At 42.3% G+C, this 25,242-nt stretch overlaps 1 protein-coding gene across 1 annotated transcript in view; it reads right to left on the bottom strand.

Annotated features, from left to right (window-relative positions):
• The window catches only part of fhod3b (formin homology 2 domain containing 3b), a 193,667-nt gene that overhangs the window by 77,848 nt on the left and 90,577 nt on the right, over positions 1-25,242 (bottom strand). The window contains exon 5 of the mRNA XM_084052364.1: positions 16,431-16,536. Within this exon, the coding sequence (XP_083908490.1) occupies positions 16,431-16,536 (106 nt within the window). The remainder of the gene's footprint in view (positions 1-16,430; positions 16,537-25,242) is intronic.

The following is a 25,242-nucleotide window of genomic DNA, read 5'->3' as shown; positions in this document are numbered from 1 at the left end:
GGCCCGAACGTCTAGCGTGACGCGTCGTTCACTTTGCAGTGCCACCTTACAGGCACCTCACAGTGTGAGAGAGAGTTTTGTGCTCTCCTAAATCCACGGCAGGCTTTGAAAGTACCCACTGCTGTCGTGAGACTACGTCACACTGGCGTTGTGTCCATATTCGGGACGACCGTCTCATCGTGATGTCACGACCGTGATGTCATGCTGTCGTGAGATGACGTCACACTGGCCACATACAACGTTACAACGTACATACTGACAACCGACATGGCGCAGGATTCAAATTGTATATATATAGATAGATGTACAAATCTTGTAATGTGTCGCATCGCGACGCATTGTGAGCTTGTAGATCGTCTATTTTCGAATGGCCGAAATGTATATATGGCAGAAGTGGTTAATGTATGTTTTGTAATAATAATTGAAATCTACAAAGTAACTAGTAACTAAAGTTGTCAAATAATTGTAGTGGAGTAAAAGTACAATATTTGCCTCTGAGATGTAGTGCAGTAGAAGTAAAAGTACTGAAAATGGGAAATACTCCAGTAAAGTAGAAATACCTCAACATTGTACTTAAGTACAATACTTGAGCTATTACGACACCGTATAAATGATTTGTTTTCCGTAAATTGTAGTCGGTGGCATCTTTCACATAATGGAGCAAAAAGGTCCAGGAGGACGGTGATGAAACAAAGAAAAACAAAAGGATAGATAAATTAACGAAAACGAGATCCTCCGATTGGCTTCTTATGTGAGGAGTTCTTATTGCTACAGCAAAAACAAGCTCCAGACCTTGGCTGTCATTCTCCTGGTTGGCTGAAGCCAACAGACGTTGCCTTGAGTTTGAGGAGAGGAGAGAGGCAAAAAAACAGTGGTGTAAATGTTACGGTACATTTGTACATTTACTCAAGTACTGTACTTAAGTACAATTTTGATTTTACTGGAGTATTTCCAATGTTCAGTACTTTTACTTCTACTCCACTACATCTCGGAGGCAAACATTGTACTTTTACTCCACTACAATTATTTGAAAACTTCAGTTAATACTTTACTTTGTAGATTTTGATTATTATTACAGAACATACATTTCAGCCCTATATACATTTCGGCCATTTGAAAATAGCAGATCTACAAGCTCACAATGCGTCGCGATGCGACACATTGTGAGCTTGTAGATCTGCTATTTTCAAAAGATTTGTATACATTTTATATTTGAAAACTGAAATGGGACATTCTGCATAATGAGTATACTTTCTACATTTGGTACTTCGAATACATATTGATATCAACACATCTGTACTTTTACTAATAGAATTCCGGACTCTTACTTGTAAGAGAGTATTTCTAAATGGCAGTATTGATACTTTTACTTAAGTAAAACATGTCCCAAAACTGTTACTTTTCACTGTAGAGTGATTCAAGTAGGAGCGTTAATTTACGGGAGAAAAAAACACAAAAAGTTAGAATAAGGAGATAAGAGTTTTCTCTGCTCTGAGAGCAACGATATATAGGTCAGGCAGGTGGGGTTGAATTGGGTTCAGATGTGTGAGGGGGGTTCTGAAGGGGGGGGGGGGTCGGTGGGGGTCTGACGAGAGGAGGGGGGGGGGGGGGGTCGGTGGGGGCTGCTTGGAACACACAGAACAGACCCTAGTATCCGGTAGAAACAAGACTCTGGGCTTACAGGCAAAAACACCGCAGGCGGTTCAGGTTGGCTATTCAGCTGACGATCGCACGCTCACTGCTTGTTTTTTTTCACGTTGTTACCGAATGTAAACAAATACATGCCGTCATGAATCAATCTTTGGTATAATACGTTGTTGCTGAAAAGAAAATAGTGAACATTTGTTTTTTGTTCTAACGCTGTCCGCATTAAAGGGACAGTTCACAAATGGCACCCCCGAAATGGCTTTTTTTCTCTATCGATTAGTCACCCCACGGAGACTTGACTTCATGGATATTGTTTTGTTTTTGTCGCATTCCTAAGCCAATAATTTCATGACCGGCAGCGGTTCCGGTTGTGTGTGCGTGTGTGTTTGCGTGCGTGTGTGTGTGTGTGTGTGTGTGTGTGTGTGTGTGTGTGTGTGTGTGTGTGTGTGTGTGTGTGTGTGTGTGTGCGCGTGTGCGTGTTATGCAGTGTTCATTTCCTACATTTCCTCTGACTTCATGAAGTCATTCCTAAAGGGAAGAGAAGCTCATCCCTCGAGACACACACACACACACACACACACACACACACACACACACACACACACACACACACACACACACACACACACACACACACACACACACACACACACACACACACACACACACAACCTCAATTATGTGTGAAATGATGAGAGTCATGAGAACCTGTTACATACAGTCGCACGCACGCACGCACGCACACACGCACGCACGGACGCACGCTTTGTTTTGTCTACAGTATCTTGTGGTACAGGGAATCAAATCCCCCAAAGATTTACAGTAATTCCTCATTTATGTGTGAAATTATGACAATCAGGAGAAATCATGAGAACTTTTTACGTGTACTGAACCAACACACACACACGCACGCACACACGCACACACATACACACGCACGCACGCACACGCACAATTATGACATGTACTGCCAACAACATGGGTTGAGTTGAGCATATACATTACATGATGTTTCCATGGGTGGTCTGCAGCTACTAGATCCATAGATCTGCTTCATATAGACTTTGCGTAATAACAAAACAACTACAACAGATCAAGTGTCTATAAAATGTCTAGAAACGGTTAAAAACGGCATATAACGTGGTAAAACGGATTCATTGCGTTGATGTCTGCACAAGGAGAGTGACGCAAACTTTGTGCGTTTGTGCGCACACGTACTTAAAGTACCAAAAGTAAAAGTACTAACATGTTTGAAAATAGCAGATCTACAAGCTCACAACGTGTCGCATCGCGACGCGTTGTGAGCTTGTAGATCGTCTATTTTCAAATAGCCTAGGTATAAAATAGGGCTGAAGTAGTTAATGTGTGTTTCATAATATAATGATTTACGTGACACTGTAGTGTGCTCAAGTAGGGCGTTGATTGATGAAAAATCACAAAAAGTGAAGATAATATGGAGATTTCTGGAGGCTTCTGCCTGATAGAGACGATATGCATGTTTCAAAGTGCAAGGCTTTGGAACAAAGGACGTAACAGGAGCTATAGGAGACTGCAGGGTGGAAACTATGTGTGTGTGTGTGTGTGTGTGTGTGTGTGTGTGTGTGTGTGTGTGTGTGTGTGGTTCCCAGAGGAGCTCATTAGAAGGTTCAGGTTCTATTAGAACCTCATGGGGAGGTTCGTGGAGGAGGTTCCCTTTCTGGAAGGTTCCCTCGAAATGAGTTGCCGTTCGGGCGTCGAGGGGCCTCAGGGCTCCCTCGGTGGCGCCTCTTGTGGCTCATGTCCGCTTCAGAACGGCGGCGCGCCTCTGTCATTTTATAACACGTTGACCGCCAACAAGGACATGATATTACGTGGTCACGGTGTTTTATAGTGATTACGCTAGAGGGCGCTCTTCGCCAAACCTATGAAGGATGCCTTGACTTCCAGAGAAGAATAGACCCAAAAAAACATTTTCACTCCCCCCACCTACACAATGTTATCAGATTTATACAAAATACATTTATCTCGGATTTCTTTTCCTACTCTAACCTTTAGGCCACCGCTGCCCCGTGTCAGCTATGAGCTCAATAGAACATACTCACACGGCGGACATATTGCTATTAAGTTAATGAAATGTCAAATTCCAAAATGGCCGCCGTGTGAATATGGTCTATTCCCACTGAGTCACGTTCTCCTCCACACAGACACAGACACAGACACACACGCACACACACACACACACACACACACACACACACACACACACACACACACGCACGCGCACACGCACACGCACGCGCACACGTACACACACGCGCACGGGCATGCACACGCACACGCGCACACAGCCATCTGAGGAGATCAAAACCCACCGCCTGGACATTATCACCCATGTAAGAACCTGCTACATTCATAGACCATACGTTCACATACTGTATATATATATATATATATATATATATGATATGATTTGCAGAGAGAGAGAGAGAGAGAGAGAGAGAGAGAGAGCAGCGGGTCAGAATGGAAAGCGTTTGTGCAGCCGCCAGGCCGTCAGACCACACTGACGGACAGACAAGTTAGAACGCAGCCAGACGACACAAATACGCTGTGTTTCCTATAGCGGCTCTGCCAGCACCGGCGTGTGTTAACCCCCCACAGGCCTGGGCTTTCACTTAGAGCTTATAGCGTACAGCGAAGAGAGAGAGAGAGACACAGAGAGAGAGAGAGAGAGAGAGAGAGAGAGAGAGAGAGAGAGAGAGAGAGAGAGAGAGAGAGAGAGAGAGAGAGAAACCGCCAAAAGGAATGACAAGTTGCGTACTTTTAGATCGTTGCTGTCGGCAGAAACCTCTTATCTCCGTATTTTAAAAAAATATATATGTTTTTTTCATAAAGTGACGCTCCTACTTGATCATACTACAGCATCACACAGAAGCATGAAATGTAGCAGATCTACAAGCTCAAAAAATTGCTCGAAACTTGAAGCTTGTAGATCGGCTACTTTTGTCGTTTTTTGAATTGGAATCCTGAAAAGTAACAGTTTTGGACATAAAAGGTTTCCCCCCCGACAGAGACGCTATTATACCGTGTGATGAGAAAACAGAAAAGACACTAGCCTAGAGCCCTGAGGGACACCGCTCACCCATAATAGGGTTTTAAGTGGTCAAAAGGCAGGTTGAGGACTGGGTGGGGAGCAATATTTCAGATCCCACTATTTAAGAGGGCAATGAAACACTTGACTAGAGAGGACACCCCCCCCACCACCATCCACCAGCTCTCTGGACACCAGGGGGTCTTTGACCTTTGACATAACGCAGCCTTAACGGCCCGTGTCGTTACAGACATGCACGCATGTGTTTCATGGAAGATGCTTCTGAACGTGTATTGTGTTGCTAGTTTTGAATTTAAAAACGTGTGGTCTTGTCCTTTAAGTGGTTAATGTATGTTTTGTGTCAATCATTTCAATCTACAAAGTAGCCTATAACTTGTAAAAGAAGTTTTCAAAGAATTGCAGTCGAGTAAAAAAGTACCACAACTACTTGCTTCTGAGAATGCAGTAGAAAGTAGAAGTAGAAGGTATAAAGTATCGACTGGTAGAAATACTCAAGTAAAGTAAAAGTATACCTCAAAACCAAGTACATGAGTGCCTGAGTAAATGTACTTTAGTTACTGTACTTTCCACCACTATAGCGATAGCAGATGAAGTGAAAGCAAAGCGCTGAGATGTGAGTGAGCGTGACTTATGTCTTTGGGCTATTCAAAAATAGCAGATCTACAAGCTCATAGCGCGGCACCGAGTGCCGCGCTATGAGCTTGTAGATCTGCTATTTCTGAAAAATCGTGAAAATGTGTGGAAATCTTTGAATATATATCTTTTTACAGCAAACATTTGTAAAATATCTTGTTCCGGGGACCTCAAGAAGCAAAGATTTTAGTTAAGAATGTGTTAAAAATGTTGTTTAAAATACATACTGACACCTTCTTCAACACACATTCTTTTGTTCTCATGTATATGGATGTCTGTTGAAAGGAAAAACGGGGGTGTGTAGTGACAACTTCTTTTCAGGGGCAAAACAGTGCATTTTTAAGGGCAGAACAGGGAGGAAAAAAATGCATTTTCAGGGCACTTTCAAGGAAAGAACAGTAACGTGTGAAGTTTTGAAGTGGCACATCTGCATATATATATGTATGTATGTATGTATCGAAAGTTTTGCACAACATGTTCAATATTTTTTTTAAAAGCACATCTACAAGCTCGTAGCGCTGCACTTTCCACCACTAGCGATAGATAGCAGATGAAGTGAAAGCTCTGAGATGTGAGTGAGCGTGACTTATCTGACACAGTAATACTTTCTGGACAGAAACACAACGTCTGTGTGGAAGCCATGAATTCCCATGGTTGTGTAATGTACGGCATGTAGGTCTGTGTGTGTGTGTGTGTGTGTGTGTGTGTGTGTGTGTGTGTGTGTGTGTGTGTGTGTGTGTGTGTGTGTGTGTATACAACACCATGTGTAGTGAGCTATGGACTGTTGTGTCCACATCATTCATCCACTGTTTAACATCAGCAGCTCTTTACAACCTTTTTCTGGACGAGGGCCCACTTTGAAACTCTTGATAAACCCGCCCGCAGTGTGTTTGGATCAATGGAACTATAACGTAGTAAGTAGACTGTAGTTTGAGCATTTATTGGTATCACGATAAAAAAGCGTGTTTTTTTTAACCCATTAAGGCCTGAGGTTCCGATTCTACAAAATGTCTTCTAAATCCTGTTTAAATCTAAAAACAGTTTTCTGTAAAAAAACGTATGTTGCTATAATATCAGTGGTTCTCAAACTTTTTCATGTCAAGGACCCCCCAAATGTATATGTATTTGGCCACGGACCGCCCCATCTAAACATATCTTGTTCCAGGGACCCCCAGAAGCAAAGGTTTGAGTTAAAAATCTTTGCTTTAAAAAAATATATATATATTCACAGATTTGCAAAAATGTTTTCAATAGCAGACCTACAAGCTCACAAGCGTGTATATCTGCTATTTTTTAATAGCCAAAGTATAAAATACTGGTTTAAGTGGTTACCCAGATGTGTTCCCATGATGGGTTAAATAAAATACCATAACATATACATATATACTGTATTATCTTTACAATGTTTTTGCCAATTATCTGGGGCCCACTTGCGGTATCCTCACGGCCCCAAGGGTTTAGCTAGGAATCGCTGGCCCATCGCATCGACATAATTCACCCACTGTTTAGGAGAAGCTTCTTCTTTTCTTTCCCCCCCCCCAAGCAGCATGTGTCCAGCAGTAATGATACAGTGTTTCTGGAAGGTGCAGAAGGAATGAACGCACCGACGGAATTCCTTTCCGTCCGAGTCAGTTCAACTCTTTACTTTCCAGCAAAAAGCCAATTATCACATTCAATCCGGGAAGGTATCTGTGTCATTTTAAGATTTCTTTGGGCTATTCTTTTTTTTTTTTTCATGAAAATGTGTGTGAATCTTTGAATATAAATATACACATTTTTGAGTGGTGCTAGCCACTCCAAGGACTGACTTTGTGTTTGTGTCTGTCTGTCCGTCCGTATGAGCAGGGCCTCAACAGCTGCAGCTGATTGCAACACACAGATGCAACCGGTTACACTAATTAACTCATCAAAGGCACCACTCTCTTCACACTGGGTGTGATTTTTTACTCAAATCTTTTCTTCTGGGGGTCCCTGGAACTAATATTTTGAGATGGGGGGGCAAATACAATAATTTTGGGTGTTGCTTGACATGTAAAAAGTTTGAGAATCACTGATATTATAGCAATATAAGCTTTTTTTCTTTTTTACCGTTAGGATCTATAAGACTTTTGTAGAATCCCCAGAAGCAAGGATTTGAGTTCAAAATGTTCGCTTTAAAAAAATATATATATATATATTCAAAGATTTGCACAAATTCTGCTACATTTTGAATAGCCCAAAGTATAGAATAATGGTTATAGCTTCTAAAATGACACAGTATGCGTTCACGGATTGAACGGGTTATACATCCAATGGAGGAGTGCAGCTGGTGGCTGTTTTGCAAACAACTTGTCCACAGAGAGAGAGAGAGAGAGAGAGAGAGAGAGAGAGAGAGAGAGAGAGAGAGAGAGAGAGAGAGCGCGAGAGAGAGAGAGAGAGAGAGAGAGAGAGAGAGCGGGTGCGACCTCTGAAATGACTTACAGAGACAGAGCTGTTGAGAAACTCGTATATGTCACTGATGAATATCTCCAAGTGAGCAGTAAATTGCTTCAAGTTGACTGTAATTGCTTTGTCTTTCACTCCGTCCACTGACATGCTGGGCTCAAAGCCTCTGCTCTGAGGCCATGTGTCACTGTGGAATGGCTTTCACTTGTCACACCGCTATTATTCTCCCAAACAAGTGGAGCAACAACATTTTTTTTTGTTCTTTTGGGAGTCTTTTTTCTCTGCCTTTATTTGACAAATACAGCGCAGAGAGACAGGAACCACACACAGAGAGAGAGAGAGAGAGAGAGAGAGAGAGAGAGAGAGAGAGAGAGAGAGAGAGAGAGAGAGAGAGTTCTTAGTAAAGTATAACGCTCCTACTTGATCATACTACAGCGTCACACAAAGGCATAAAAAGTAGCAGATCTACAAGGGACGCGTTTCGAGCTTGTAGATCTGCTACTTTTGCTACTTTAGAGTAGGGGGGTGACATGAAACAAATGGACCGGTCCAGCCAGGAATCGAACCAGGAAATCGCTGTCAAGCCTAAAGAACCCTAACCATTTGTGTCCAGGCAGCTCAGTCGGTAGAGCTCTCGACCACAAGGTCATGGGTTCGATTCCCGGGCACCGCCAACTCAGCATTTGAGTAGCATGGCTTAGTTGGGGCAAGTCGTGCAGTCAGGGGTCTAGTGTGTTGTAACGAGGGTCACACGTTACCGGCTGATACCGGAAATAAGCCTCTCCCGACCTATTTACTCTGTCGGGTGGAGACCTCATTTGTCCAACTGTTACTTTTCAGGATTGAAATTCAGAAAATAGCAAAAGTAGCAGATCTACAAGCTCAAAATGCGGCGCATGCGGCGCTTTGAGCTTGCAGATCTGTTACTTTTGATACTTTTGTGTGACGAGAGGTATAACGACTGAAAATATCCACAAACGTTTAAGGTATTTTTACTTTAGTGGCGTATTGCCAATTTTCAATACTTTTACTTCTACTCCACTACATGTCTGAGGAAAATATTGTACTTTTACTTCACTACAATTATTTGAAAACTTTAGTTACTAGTTACTTTGCAGATATAAATTATCATATTATAAAACATACAATAACCAATTTAGCCCTATTTTATACTTGTCGCATCGCATTGTCGTGTCGGATCACGACGCGTTGTTTTCAAAGATTTTAGTAGTTTTACTTTTGGTACTTTTAAGTATATTTTGATGCCAATACTTTTGCACTTTTGCTCAAGTAACATTTTGAACGCAGGCCTTTCACTTGTAACAGAGTATTTCTACTATCGCGGTATTGATACTTTTACTCAAGTAAAAAACGTTAGTACTTTTTCCACCACTGATTTCCAGCAAAAGCTTTCCTCACACAATAACGGAAAACTGAAAAGGCACTAGCAAAGAGCCCTGAGGGACTCCTTAAGCTCCAGCATAACGGGGTTTAAGTGGTTAAAAAGGACAGATGGGTGAGGAGGGCTGCCTTCCAGAGCCTTGAGCCTTGAGGAGGCGCGGAGAGATGAGGAGAAGTGGCTGTTTACAGGACATAGAGCCCAGGAGGAGAAGTGAGCGATGCCTTAACCTATTGAGACCGGGGAACGCATCTGTGTCATTTTTTGATTGCTTTGGCTTTTAAAAAATAGCAGATCTACAAGCTCATAGCTATGAGCTTGTAGATCTGCTATTTTGTTTTTAAGAATGGTGAAAATGTGCGCAAAAACTTTTGAAAGCGAACATTTTGTAAAATATTGTGTTCCAGGGACGCCCCCCAAGTAGCAAAGATTTGAGTTCAAAATATGGTTTCAAAAAATATATATATTCAAAGATTTGCACAAAATGTTCAATATTTAAAAAACAAAATTGCAGATCTACAAGTGCGTAGCTTGAGCTTGTAGATCTGCTATTTTTGAATGGCCCAAAGTATAAAATAATAGTTATAAAGCTCAAATCTTAAAATGACACAGATGCGTTTCCCGGATTGACTGGGTTAATACCAAAACAATGACTTCTAGTTGGCTCAGAGTATCACTGTTGTGCTTGGCTGTCTCTGCCTGCATGGCTGTGTGTGTGTGTGTGTGTGTGTGTGTGTGTGTGTGTGTGTGTGTGTGTGTGTGTGTGTGTGTGTGTGAGTGTGCGTGCGTGTGCGCGTGTGCGTGTGCGTGCATGTGCGACTGTGTGTGTGTGCGTGTGCGTGCGCGTGTGAGGGGGATTTCTTATTTACCCCCTGCCTGGGAATCGTCGTCACAGAGCTGCTCTTTGCTTGGATGTGATCAAGAGTAACGCAGCCAGACTTGCACATCATCATCGCTGTTGTCGGGCAGAAAAACCTCTCATCTCCAAATTCAATCTGTCTAATTTCAGGCACACAAAGACCATCCTCCTATCCTCCTATAATTTGACAAACCTCTGTGGTGGGTGGACGGTCGACCGACGGTGGTGAGAACAAAACTGTGTGCCCGGTTCCCCTCAGTGACTGGAGCAATTGACGGGACGCGCGCGCGGGGGGGGGGGCGCACGACAGGACGCGCAATAGGCTCTATGCACAGCAGCCATATTATCACTTCCTTCACAGGTGTTACTAATGATACTAATGAAGGCTCTGTTCCATTTAGTGTAGCACAGTGGTTTCCACGACCCCATAACTCTGAGAGCGTACAAATGGAACCAAATGGACCCTAACGGGTCCATTTGGTTCCATTTGTACGCTCTCAGAGTTACACACCCATAAGGGGCCATTTGGAAGCCCATGAGGGTCCCTGGACCCCAACTGTAGACCCACTGGTGTAGCAGTGTTTCCAGTGGGCCAACATGCACAACATCAGCACCCTGACTCTGTTATGACCAGAATGGAACAGAGCCTTCATTAGTATCATTGGTAACACCTGTGAATGTCTTCATAATATGGCTGCTGTGAATAGAGCCAATAACCCCACGTTTGCAACTACTTTCGCCTGCACACTTCACCGGGTATGGACTAGTATTATCCTACTATCCTATCCTACTATAATCCTACTATAATTCTAGTAACCTCTGTAGTGGTGGTGAAGACACCCGGTTCTCCTCACTGGCTGGACCAATTGCTCTGATTTTGCACACAGCCATTGACCATTACCATCTGAACACAACTGTGAAGCCCGTTTTTCAATTTCATCAAATCTCAGCTTCTTATTAGCGTTTTTCTGTCAAACACTGTCGCCATGGTTACGGGGCTGCCCAGCTATGGGACGAACTGCCTCCCGGGTTGCCAGATCATGTGCGCATATCCCCCCACGGCTGCGCTGCGCCGACCGGGTATGGTCTAGTCTAACTAACAGACGCAGCTAAACTCTTCATGCAAGCATTGATTTTTCTCATTCATCGCATACTGCTTCACAACCTGCAGGTCACAGACAAATCTCACCTGGAAACCCATAGTCACTTTACAAACAGACATTAAACACACTTGATTTAAATGGGCTTGTACCTCCGCCACTGAAACGGGACAGTGGACATGTGGTGACAGAACAAGAGTACTTCTACTCCACTACATCTCAGAGGACAATATTGCACTTTTACTCCACTGCAATTATTTGAAAACTTTAGTTACTAGTTACTTTGCACGTATAAATTATTACATTACAAAACATACATTAACCACTTCAGCCCTATGTTATACCTGGGCTATTGAAAAAAGCCGATCTACAAGCTCACAACGCGTCGCATAGCGACACGTTGTGAGCTTGTAGATCGTGAGCTTGTAGAGGGTTAGTTGTGAGCTTGTAGATCTGCTATTTTCAAACATTGTAGTACTTTTTTTTAGTACAAAAGTATTGGTGTCAATATGTACTTAAAGCACCACAAGTGCATATTGACACCAATACTGTTGTACTTTTACTCAAGTAAATTTAGAATTCCAGACTTTTACTTGTAACAGATTACTTCTACATTGCAGTATTGATACTTTTACTTGAGTAAAACATTTGAGTACTTTTCCCACCAATGGATGTACCGGTAGTGTGTTTGGTGAAACAGCTCCTCTTTCAAGTCCTCTGTTGGAGAAGAGCACCGACAATAGCAGATCTACAACGACCTTATAGGGTCAGGATTAAAAAGCGTAAAAAAAAACATAAAACAAATGGCACTTGTGTGTGTGTGTGTGTGTGTGTGTGTGTGTGTGTGTGTTCTTTCACGCACGTGTTGCGTACGGTACGCGCCCTACTCCAACATATGGCTGTGGAGAGAGAGAGAGAGAGAGAGAGAGAGAATGATCTACTGCACCTCCATTTCCTCAGCTGGTCATGAGTAAATATAGGTCAGGAGTTGAACCAGGTTAAGGGGGCTTTGGGGAGAGCGGTAGGTATGCATGTTATTGTCATGGCAACACACTGCAGTAATGTACAGGAGGAGGGGGGGGGGGGGTTAGACAGCCAGGGTGCGGTCTGGAGGCGAGATGAAGGGATAAATAAACACGCAGAAGAAGGAATAAAGCCCCCCCCCCCTCCCCCCGCCGGGGGCCCCGGAGGCACGACGACATGACACGGGCCCCCCCCCCCCGACGTGATGGCTGCTGCCTCGGAGCGCTGGAAGAGGCGGATGAGGGAGGGGCGACGGGGGAATGTGTGGCGCCCTGTGAGGGGTGGGTGGTAGGGGGGGGGGCAAACAAAGGTATAGCCCCTCCCCCCTCCCATTACTGGGCGACGCGAACAAACGCTTCCATGTGGTTTGAAGTCTGATGGTTTCTGTCTCTTTCTTTCTCTCAATCTCCACCTCGTTTGGTGGCAGTGGTAGACAGTAACTAAGTACATTTACCCAAGTAGCCTACTGTACTCAAGTACATTTTTTTTGTATTTTTTTTTTTACTTTACTGGAGTATTTCCAATTGTCTATACTTTTACTTCTACTCCGTTACATCTCAGGTGCAAATATTGCACTTTCACTGCAAAACCATTATTTGAAAACTTGAGCTTCTAGTTACTTTGTAGATTTTGATTATTATTAAAAGCGATTTTGAAAATATTTGAAAAGAGCAGATCTACAAGCTCACAATGCGTGAGCTTGTAGATCTGCTCTTTTGAAAAGATTTTTATACATTTGAAAACTTGAAATGGGACATTCTGCACAATGAGTACTTTCAACTTTTGGTACTTTAAGTACATTTTGATACCAATACGTTTGTACTTTTACTAAGTCGATTTTGAATTCCGGACTTTCACTTGTAACAGAGTATTTCTACATTGCAGTATTGATACTTTTACTTTTTCCACCACTGTTTGGCGGGGGGGGGGGGGGGGGGGGTGCAACCGGCGTGATTCATCTGTCTGAGACAGAGATCCTGTTCCAAGTTCAGACGTTCAGAGCATCAGACGCTCAGAGATCACAGCCAGGGGACCACAGACAGACAGAGGGCAGGTCCAGGGGCCAGGCGGGGGTCATGTTCGCTTTTTTACAACCAGCCCTGGGGGGTCTAGACTCTGTGCTGCTGGTGGTGCTGGTGGTTTTTGGGGGTCTTTGTTAGAGAGCATTGATGGTGGAGCACTTTGCTCTTTGATGATGCTCTCTGTCGGGTGAAAGTCTGGAATTCAAAATGTACTTGAGTAAAAGTACAAAAAGTATTGGCATCAAAATGTACTGAAAGTACCAAAAGTAAAAGTACTCATTGTGCAGTGTGTCCCATTTCAAGTTTTCAAATGAATAAAAATAACTTGAAAATAGCAGATCTACAAGCTCACAATGCGTCGCATCGCGACGCATTGTGAGCTTGTAGATCGGCTATTTTCAAATGGTCGAAATGTATACAGGGCTGAAGTGGGTAATGTATGTTTTGTAATAGTGGAAACCTTTCAGGATTCAAATTCAAAAGTAGCAGATCTACAAGATCAAAACGCGTCGCTTCGTGTTTGTTTGTTTGTTTGTTTGTTTGTATGACAAAAAGGAATCTGTCGTGGCGACTGAGAACTTTAATCCATCAGTGTGGTTGAAAAACACTGCAAAGTCCTGAGTGTTTCTGTAGCTCTGAGAGTGTACCTTTGTGCATTCTCTCAGAGCTACAAAATGGACAAATGAACACTGAGTTTCTGTTAGTTTCTATTTTTGTCTCCGCCAGAGGTGGAGAGTATGTTTTCGTCTCCGTCCTTCCGTGTGTCCGCCAAGCTAACATTGGTCAAGCTTCACGTGACAATATGTTGAAAGGGTGTGCTTTGATTGGATAGCGAGACGCATGACGAAATAGAAACCTATAAATAGGTGTGTCACTTCAAAAAATCATTTGTATTTTTTGAAGTGAGCTTCCATCAGCCAAGCTAACATTGTTCAAGTGACACGTGACAATATGTAATATAAATAGGTAAGACAGGATTAATCAGGAACAGTACTGGCTGAGACCTGTGCTCCGAGGAGCACTTTTTTTTTTTTACTGTGTGCTGGTTTGCTATACTATATATAGGTATTGTACGGTTCCTTTTCATGGTGAAATTTAAACACGTTTCAAAGGCTGTGTTAAAGATGAGCCGGACACCTCTGAGGATGTAGTTCTATAGCTGCCCGAGCTTATAGATCTGCTATTATAGGAGCTTATAATAGTAATAGATCTGCGATTTGAGGTGTACAGTAAATCACCCTGAAACTGAATCAACACGTGGAGGCTTTTGACATGTGACTGGAACGTGTAGTCAAAGTCATTAGTGTCAATTGGAGCCTTGATGAACTAATTAACACAGATGTGTCTGGCCTGTGTAATCCATGCAAAACTTCATTGGAGCATTTGTCTTAATCAGCCTTAGAAATAGTGCGTGCGGCTGTGTGTGTGTGTGTGTGTGTGTGTGTGTGTGCGTGTGTGTGTGTGTGTGTGTGTGTGTGTGTGTGTGTGCGTGTGTGTGTTTTTTTTTCGCGCAAATTAACGACTTACAGCGTCACACAAAAGTATCCAAAGCATCAGATCTACAAGCTCTAAACGCTGCGCTGAAAATGAACAGTTTTGGACATAATGAAGGTTTCCACCCTGACACAGACCATATCCAGTCCTGACTAATCAAACCCAAGTGCAACACAATGTCTTTTCTCCAAAGGTGAAGGGAGAGAAAATGAGGGAGGGGGGGGTGTTGGTGTGTTATGGGCAGTGGTGGAAAAAGTACTCAAATTCTTTACTTAGGTAAAAGTACCAATACTGCAATATAAAAAATACTCTGTTACAAGAAAAAGTCCAGAATTAAAAATTTACTTGAGTAAAAGTACAAAAGTATTGGCATCAAAATGTACTTAAAGTGCCAAAAGTAAAAGTACTAAATATTTGAAAATAGCCGATCTACAAGCTCACAACGCGTCGCGATGCGACGCGTTGTGAGCTTGTAGATCTGCTATTTTCAAATAGCCTATGTATAAAATATGGCTAAAGTGGTTCATGTATGTTTCATTATATCATCGTTTATATCTGAAAAGTAACTAGTAACTATAAAGTTTATAAATTATTGTAGTGGAGTTAAAGTGCAATATTTGCCTCTGAGATGTAGTGGAGTAGAAGTGAAAGTATTGGAAATTGGAAATACTCAAGTAAAGTACAAATACCTCAAAATTGTATTTAAGTACAGTATTTAAGTAAATGTACTTAGATACTTTCCACCACTGGTGTGTTATGGGGGGGGAGAGAGAGGGGGAAATTACATTTATGACCTGCAACATCCTGCCAGGACTTTTTATTAGCCCGCTTTAAGCATGCGTGACCTGCCCTCTTCGCGAGCGGGCCCGTTAAATGGTTGCTGCTGACCCTGCACTCTTTGTGTCGTAGGACCTCCGCAGACACAAAGTGTTAACCCCCCCCCACCACCCCCCCACAACACATGACCTCGCTAACCCACCAACACGGTGGGACAGATAAATTAACCAGCTGCTAAACGTATGGCCTAATTTTCGGACTGCCACCGCGTTCTGCCCCGCAGCAGTCCTCCTCCTGCGTTGTTTATGCGTCAAAGTGTGTGTGTGTGTGTGTGTTCGTGTGTGTGTGTGTGTGTGTGTGTGTGTGTGTGTGTGTGTGTGTGTGTGTGTGTGTGTGTGTGTGTGTGTGTGTGTGTGTGTGTGTGTGTGTGTGTGTGTGTGTGTGCGCGTGCGTGCGCGTGTGCGTGTGTGTGTGAGGAGGAGTTCTTAGAACCATCAATTTACGTGCCGTATGTAAACACACGTGGTTCTGGAGAGGTTTATGGAGAGAGAGAGAGAGAGAGAGAGAGAGAGAGAGAGAGAGAGAGAGAGAGAGAGAGAGAGAGAGAGAGAGAGAGAGAGAGAGAGAGAGAGAATGCGTTGCTGCTGGATTGATTCATAACATCCTTGATCGCCCCTTTGCACTGTTATGTACGTTGAGGCAGGAGAACGCAAGGCAAGAGAATAGGTAGTATGCATGGCTTAGAGCAGGGGTCTTCAACGAGAGATGAAGCAGGGACCCCCTCTATATTGTGTACAATTGTGTTTCAGAATAAACTGTTTTTTTTTTTTGGTGTTCTTTTTTCCCTCTACGCCTATACCTCTTTGCTTCTCCTCAGAATAGGGGTGCTAGGGTTCAAGTGGTTAAAGTAAAATATTTAAATCATATCAAACAAAGATTTGGCGGACCGATGAGCTGGACTCACCTCTGAGGATGTAGTTCTGGTAGTTCTGGTCGGCCTCAGCGCCCACTTTGATCAAACATGTCAGGCCCTCGGCCACCACAAACTCATGGACCAGGTCCTTGTCATCCTGGAAGAGAGAGAGAGAGAGAGAGAGAGAGAGAGAGAGAGAGAGAGAGAGAGAGAGAGAGAGAGAGAGAGAGAGAGAGAGAGAGAGAGACACAGAGAGAGACAGAGAGAGACAGAGAGAGAGAGAGAGAGCTAAATCAGTAAAGAGATGGAGAGTTTGACCTATACTCAAATGTACTAATCCTCACAAATCAATTAACCCATTAAGACCTGAGGCCGCTTCTAAAAAAAAAACAGTTTTTCGGGAAAAAAATAAACATACACATACACTCGGCACATACGCGAGCCCCGCATACGCAAGCTTTAAAATAGGTCTGGATCTATAAGTGCGTGCGTATATGCGCTTGTCCATGCGCGTGTGTGTGTGTGTGTGTGTGTGCGCACATTCTCTGGTGGGTGCCGGCCGTGATGAGGAAGTTATTCAATGATCTACGAGTGGGGTCATTAATGGGCTGAACACCCCTCTGTGCTGCCAGCGCATTAAAAAAGACACACAGTCTGTGAATTAGGGATGAGCTCCTCTGCAGATTTACAGTTTAACACAAAAGGCAGTATCCCTTATGTAGTCATTATTACCAGGCTGCTTTTACATGGACGGCACCTTAAATCACAAATCCTGTGTGTGTGTGTGTGTGTGTGTGTGTGTGTGTGTGTGTGTGTGTGTGTGTGTGTGTGTGTGTGTGTGTGTGTGTGTGTGTGTGTGTGTGTGTGTGTGTGTGTGGGTGCGTGCGTGCGTGTAAACGGCTCTGCTGGGAAGCAGTGTGCTGTTTTTCTTGTGTGATAAAGAGCAACACCAACATCTCTGCAGGCCTGCTAATGAGATTTATGCTAAGCGCCAAGCATACAGATATATTTCCATGGGAGCAAATTATACCGGTGACTGGTCCCTGCATAACACCCACAGCGGACAAATTAGCCAGCGTGCTGCCGTGTGTGTGTGTGAGCGGCACATTTCCTGACACTCCTGGCAACGCTGGTGTTTTGCGCTACCTTGAGTGTTGCTAAGTGCCTGTTGCTCCCTAACCATTAGGCGTGCAATGCGGTCATAAAAAGACGTTGTGGAGAGAGGGACGCTAAGAAGACTGTGGCTAGCTGCACTCTAACGAATGGCATGACACCCGAGCGATAACAGCCTGAGTTATACACTTGGTTGCAGTGGTGTAAAGTAATTAAGTACTTTTAGACAAGTACTGTACTTCAGATAAGGCCCTCCTCGAGGTCCCTAATACTCAACTAGTAACCCGGGGGGACCGGTGCGGCTAAGGTTAGCACCATCCGTGCCTCTGTTTAAAGGACGACTTCACCGCTTTTCAACCTATCTTCATATAATTGGTCCTCACTAATACTCATGATAAAATGGTACAATTTTTTTCTACTTGGTCTGTGTCTCATAGGAGGGCTGTGGACAGTCCAGAAACCTGTCAACCAGTGACATCATCGTTAGGCATGTTTTCTTTTTTTCAACGAAATTTCACATTTTTTATTTAGATTTTTATTAACACGAGAACAATGGCTTCTTTTATTGCATTGCAACTTTCCAGGAATAGAAAGCCTGCAGTTTCTATTAGCTTGGATTCCCCATTGATGATGTCACTGGTAGACGGGACTCTGAACTGTCCACAGCTCTCCTCTGAGACACAGACCGAGTAGAAAAAAATTGTACCATTTTATCATGAGTATTAGTGAGGACCAATTATATGAAGATAGGTTGAAAAGCGGTGAAGTCGTCCTTTAAGTCACTTCTGAAAACCTACCTCTACACTAAGTGTTTTTTTCCTAATTGTTTTATATTATGATTGTAAAAACTGTAATGTTGTTTTTTTTCTAATTTCTAATTTTATGTTTTGCTTTGCTGTCTGTTGTTGTTAATCTTGCTCTGTGCAGCACTTTGGAACTTTGTTTGGAAGGGTGCTATACAAATAAAATGAATTATCATTATCATCATTACTTAAGTACAATTTTGAGGTACTTGCACTTCACTGAAGAATTCCACATTCTCAGTACTTTTACTTCTACTCCACTACATCGCGACGCGTTGTGAGCTTGTAGATATGCTATTTTCAAACATTTTAGTACTTTAACTTTTGGTACTACAAGTACATTTTGATACCAATACCTTTGTACTTTTACTACAAGTCAATTTTGAATTCCGGACTTTTACTTGCAACAGAGTATTTCTACATCGCAGCATTGATACTTTTACTTGAGTAAAACCTTTGAGTACTTTTTCCACCACTGCCATTAGGCGTGCAATGCGGTCGTAAAAAGACGTTGTGGCGAGAGGGACGCTAAGAAGGCTGTGGCTAGCTGCACTGTAACGAACGGCATGACACCCGAGCGATAACAGCCTGAGTTATACTCGGTCGCGTTGCTGCGTGCAACAAAAAAAGATCCAATCTACAAGCCCACAATGCGCTGCAGCGTGACGTGTGCGTGAGCCTGTAGATCTCTTATAGCCAGAGAGCGCATGTCTCCTTGATAGGCTCGTCTGTGTGATTACTGACCCCAAACCACAGGCCTGCATGCTCTTTCACACTCGGTTCAATCATTAAATCATGTTGCTGGGTGTCAGTAGCATCTATACTGAGTGAGCAGCTCCACTGAACGCTGAGTGAGCAGCTACAGGCTGTGTTACATGCAGGGTTGATTTCGTCGACTAAAACTATGACGAAAAATGTTCGTCGACTACCTTTTTTCACTGACGAAAACTAAACAAAAACTCAATAAAAACTAAGCTACGATGACTAAAACTAAGACTAAATATGTTGACAATATCGTCAACAAATAAAAACTGGACAAAAATGTTAGTGAGGGACGAGTGGAGAAGAGATCCAGTAGAACTAAAAGAGTAATTTTATGTTTGGTTGCGCTCGGTGTTGCGCTCTGAAAATAGCCGATCTAAAAGCTCACAACGCGTCGCGCTGCGACGCGTTGTGAGCTTGTAGATTGGCTATTTTCAGCATGCAACCAAGTTTAAAATCAGCCATTACGACGCCATCAAGGCACCGCCAAAATTCCTCATAGTCGACTAAATCAACTGTAGATTTAGTCGACTATAATCTTATGACCTTTAGTCAACCAAAACTAGACTACCAGTAAAACATTTCAGATGACTAAAATAAAAATCAAAATGTGCTGTCAAAATCAACACTTGTTACATGTCAACTTAAATGCATTTAGTTGGTAGAAATTGTTCCTGCCACACGATCATCGGTGGTGTTTTGGGTACGGTGGTTGCAAACACCCTTTTTTCACTGACGAAAACGAAACAAAAAACTCAATAAAAACTAGGATATGATGACTACAACTAACAAATAAAAACTAGATTAAAATGTTAGTGAGGGACGAGTGGAGAAGAGATCCATTAGAACGAAAAGACGAGCCATTTTATGTTTGGTTGCGCTCGGTGTTGCGCTCTGAAAATAGCAGATCTACAAGCCCACAAGCCCACTGTGTCATTTTTTGATTTCTTTGGCTATTCAAAAAATAGCATCTGGTATTTAAAAAAAGAAAAACTTGAAAATTTGCGCAAATCTTTGAATATATATTTTTAAAGCGAACATATTTTGTAACTCAAATCCTTACTTCTGGGGATTCTACAAATGTCTTCTAAGTCCTAACAGTTTTCTGAATAACTTATGTCACTGTATCAGTGGTTCTCAAACTCTTTCATGTAAAGGACCTTCCAAAATGATATGTATTTGGCCGCAGACCCCCATCAGAAAATATTTTGTTCCAGGGATTTTTTGTGTCTATTCTATTGAATATGAGTGTGTAACCCTGGCCTTTGCCGTGCGTTGCTACTTTTAGCCCTTCTTTTGTTTTGTTGGTTTTCTTTTGTTTTGTTTCGCTTTTTTCATTGACTTTGGTCGACCAAATCATTTAAATGTGCTTTATAATTTAGTTGAGTCGAGTCTTTAGCCTATAGACCAGGCTAACTCCTAAATCTACACACTGACTGGACACAGCCAGGTGACTGTAGCCTTCCTCAGCATAGAGATATATAGCGTTGCTGTCAGGCAGCAACGCTATATATCTCTTATCTCCATATTTTAACTTTTTGTATTTTTTTTCCCGTAAATTAATGCCACTTGACAGTAGCCAGACTACCAGTGGTGGAAAAAGTATTCTTTACTTAAGTAAAAGTATCAATACTGCCATATAGAAATACTCTGTTAGAAGTAAAAGTCCAGAATTCAAATTTTACTTGAGTAAAAGTACAAAAGTATTGGTATCAACATTTACTTAAAGTACCAAAAGTAAAAGTACTACAATGTTTGAAAATAGCAGATCTACAAGCTCTCAACGCGTCGCATCGCGACGCGTTGAGAGCTTGTAGATCGGCTATTTTCAAATAGCCTAGGTATAAAATAGGGCTAAAGTGGTTAATGTATGTATATATATATATATATATATATACTGTATATGTGTATGTATATATTGATAATATCATAATTTATCTGAACAGTAACTAACTAAAGTTGTCAAATAATTGTAGTGGAGTAAAAGTACAATATTTGCCTCTGAGATGTAGTGGAGCAGAAGTAAAAGTATTGGAAATTGGAAATACTCCGGTAAAGTACAAATACCTCACAATTGTACTTAAGTACAGTACTTAAGTTAATGCACTCAGTTACTTTACGCCACTGCAGACCACTGGCAGACAGACTGCTTGACTTTACAGCGTCACACAGAAGCATCAGCGGTGATGACACATCGCTCCAATGAACAGCAGCGGTACCAACGAGGTATATCTATGTTTATATCTCCATGTGTTCCTCTGTGCTGGGACTTGAAATACGACCAGAAGATCCATATGGCCCGGTAGAACGTCACCTCCATCATGAAACATGACATTATAGACAGAGAGGGGGCTTTTCCGCTGAGCTTGTACCTCAGCTTGCATAATTCACTCAGAGATAGTTTGTTGTGTTTTTCGACGTGACCCTCTCTCTCTCTCTCTCTCTCTCTCTCTCTCTCTCTCTCTCAGAGATGACAAAACCACCTGCGTCTCTCACACCTGTCGACGGCTGCGTAATTTAACCCATTAAGACCGGCAACGCACCTGTGTGTCATTTTTTTAGATTTCTTTGGCGATTCAAAAATAGCAGTATCTACAAGCTCATAGCGCGGCACTATGAGCTTGTCTATGAACTTGACTATCTGCTATTTTTTGAAAAAATCATGAACATGTGTGCAAATCTTTGAACATGTATATTTTTAGAGAGAACATTTTTAACTCCAATCTTTGCTTCTGGGGGGATTCTACAAATGTCTTCTAAATCATTTTTTTAAAAACTTTTTTCATGTCAAGGACCCCCAAAATGATTTATCAGCGTCCAGTCTGTCCACCAAAATCGAATATTTGACAAAACAACAAATCAATAAAATTTAGGGTTAACCCATTAAGACCTAGAACGTAACTGTGTCACTTTAGATTTATTTGGCTATTCAAAAATCTTGAAAAAAAGGTTTTTTTTCCCCAAAAACTGTTAGGATTTAGATTTTTTTTAAGAATCGCCTCAGGTCTTAATGGGTTAACGTAGCGGGAGGCTTTCAGCGGGCTCTATAGCATGCGGTCTAGCGTTCAGGTTAGCTGGAGGAAGAGAAGCACTAAACACTGTAGGGTGGTCGGCCCCGTCCTTCTTCTCCCCCGGGAATTACGTTGTGAGTATTTCCAGACCTGGGCTGGCTGACCGTACCGTACATACAGTATATATATATATATATATATATATATATATATATATATATATATATATATATATATATATATATATATATATATATATATATATATATATATATATATGATGGAGACTCCAGTCATCTGGCAAACGCTCTGTGTATACAAGTGGAAAAAGGTACTCACATGTTTTTACTTAAGTAAAAGTATCAATACTGCACGGTAGAAATACTACGTTACAAGTAAAAGTCCGGAATTCAAAATGTACTCGAGTAAAGGTATATTGGCATCCAAGTGTACTAAAAGTACCAAAAGTAAAAGTATTTCAGAATGTCCCATTTCACAAGTTTCTAGAGTATACTGTATGCAATTTACAAAAATCCTTTGAAAATAGCCAAAGTTTTAAGGGCTGAAGCTGCGTGTATGTTTTGTAAGCTAAATCTAAATACTAACTAGTAACTAAAGTGGTCAAATAATAGTAATGGAGCAAAAGTACAATATTTGCCTCTGAGATGTAGTGGAGTAGAAGTAAAAGTATTGGAAATTGGAAATACTCAAGTAAAGTACAAATATCTAAAACATTTACTTAAGTACAGTACTTGAGTAAATAGTACTTAGTTACTTTCCACCACCGGTAACACAAACACACACGCGCGCGCGCGCGCGCGCACGCACGGACGGACGGACGGACGGACGGACGGACGGACGGACGGACGGACGGACGGACGGACGGACAGACAGACAGACAGACAGACAGACAGACAGACAGACAGACAGACAGACAGACAGACAGACAGACAGACAGACAGACACACACACACAAACAGCTGGGCGTACATTGAAATATCATACACAGCTCCTGTGGCTGTGCAAGGGAGTGATTCTGCTAGATACGGATCAAATGAATAAATAAATGACAAAAACAATGCTGTGTGATTTACTGTACTGGACTAGTTGACTGTTAGCAATAATGCTATAGTGCTATAGTATTGCAACTGCAGTGTTTCAAAACACTACAGTTGCAATTCTCAAAATACATGTTTAAATCATCATCAACATGCTAGTGTGTCATCATCTTTAACCTTAGTTGTATATCTTTGGGCAAAAAAAAACAAGAGCCATCAATGCGGTCTGTTTGTGTGTCTTTATCTTATTTGTTTATTTGTGAGTTAGTTAAGAAATAACATCCGATTTCTATTGGCAGAGGAATAAGACAAAATGTCTCCCAATGTTTACTTAGAAAAGGGGGATGAAAGAACAGGCTACTTTAAAGGGACTGCTTCTGAACGTGGGGTCCAGAGACCCCCAGGGGTCCTTGGTGGGGTTCCAGGGGTCCTTGGTGTGGTTCCAGGGGTCGTATATCTGATTGATAGCTGGGGACCTTAAGGGTCTGTAAATCAGAGTTGCTACTAGTTTATTGTACCAGCTGATTTGTTTAATTAATAATGAACTAATATGGGCCTCATTCATTGGACAGTGATGTAGAATGTAAAGCAGCACCCCCCCCCCCCCCCCTCCCCTCCAGAGAAGTGAGAAGCACAGCTTTCAGAGAGCAAACAAAACCAGTGGTGTAAAATAACTAAGTAGATTTACTCAAGTGCTGTACTTAAGTACAATTTAGGTACTTTTACTTTACTGTTTTCTACTGAGTATTTCCAACGTTCAGTACTTTTACTCCGCTACATCTCAGAGGCAAATATAGTACTTTTACTCCACTGCAATTATTTGAAAACTTTAGTTACTAGTTACTTTGCAGATATAAATGATTACATTATAAAACATACATTAACCACTTTAGCCCTGTTTTACACCAAGGCTATTAGAAAATAGCTGATCTACAAGCTTGCGATGCGACACGTTGTGGGGCTGCTATTTTCAACCATTTCATTTTAGCACTTTTTACTTTTACACCTTTAAGTACCAAACCAACAAAACAAAACCACTGACATCACTTCAAACTGAAAGCCCTCTAACAACAGAGCCACCGGTCGGTTCCCACTGCGCTGCAGAGAGCTGAGGTGTCCTCCTGATCTATTCTGGGGCCTGCGGGCCTGTCTTCAACCTCTCTGGTGCTCTCTTCTCTTTTCCATCCCAGCATGATGGTTAGCCCCCCCCCCCCCCCCCCCCCCCCTACTCTGCACCAGACCCAGTCAGTCAGTGTGTGAAGCTTCAGTCTGAGCCAAGAACCAGACCTGACCGATCCACAGCTGAGACTGGGTCTGCCACGAGACACTCTCTCTCTCTTTACTGCAGCAACTCTGTGTGTGTGTGTGTGTGTGTGTGTGTGTGTGTGTGTGTGTGTGTGTGTGTGTGTGTGTGTGTGTGTTTGTATTACTATACTTGCGAGGACCAAGTATAGTAGAATTTGAAGAAATCTACATTGTGAGGACCGTTCTGGTCCTCATAAGACAAATGGCTGTTTTATAGTTAAAAAAACATTTTTTAGAGATACGTTTACAGAAAAACATTCAGGTTAGGATTAGACATTTAGGTTTAGGGATTGGAATTAGAGTTAAAACATGATTTATACTTAGTTGAGCGCCAGTGTCATGCACCGAAAAACAGCCGATCTATAAGCTCACAACGCGTCGCGTTGTGGGCTTGTAGATCTGCTGTTTTTTGGCTTTAGGCTTACGGATTAAAACTGCCAAAATATATGTATTTTTAAATGACATTCATAATATCTCTTTCCTAAAGTATAGTAATACAAACGTGTGTGTGTGTGTGTGTGTGTGTGTGTGTGTGTGTGTTGTGTGTGTGTGTGTGTGTGTGTGTGTGTGTGTTTGTGTTGCATGTGCGTCTACACACATGCATGTGCGCATGTGCTACACGCATGTGTTTTGGTGCATTTTGCATAATAATGTGAACGCACACAGGGGAAAAGCGTGCGTTTGGAGAACGTCTCAGAGATAATGAGGAATGGGAGTGACAGTTAAGACAGTCGCTGGGGTTTTCGCTCGCTGCAGTTTTAAGGCAGACTCGCTTATAAGAGGGGGGGGGGGGAGGGGGGGGGGAGGGGGG

The sequence above is a fragment of the Gymnoscopelus microlampas genome, assembly GCF_963454915.1.
Source record: "Gymnoscopelus microlampas genome assembly, chromosome: 3".
Classification (NCBI taxonomy): domain Eukaryota; kingdom Metazoa; phylum Chordata; class Actinopteri; order Myctophiformes; family Myctophidae; genus Gymnoscopelus; species Gymnoscopelus microlampas.
The sequence above is the reverse complement of the archived record's forward strand: the minus strand, read 5'-3'. Positions and strand labels throughout refer to the sequence as shown.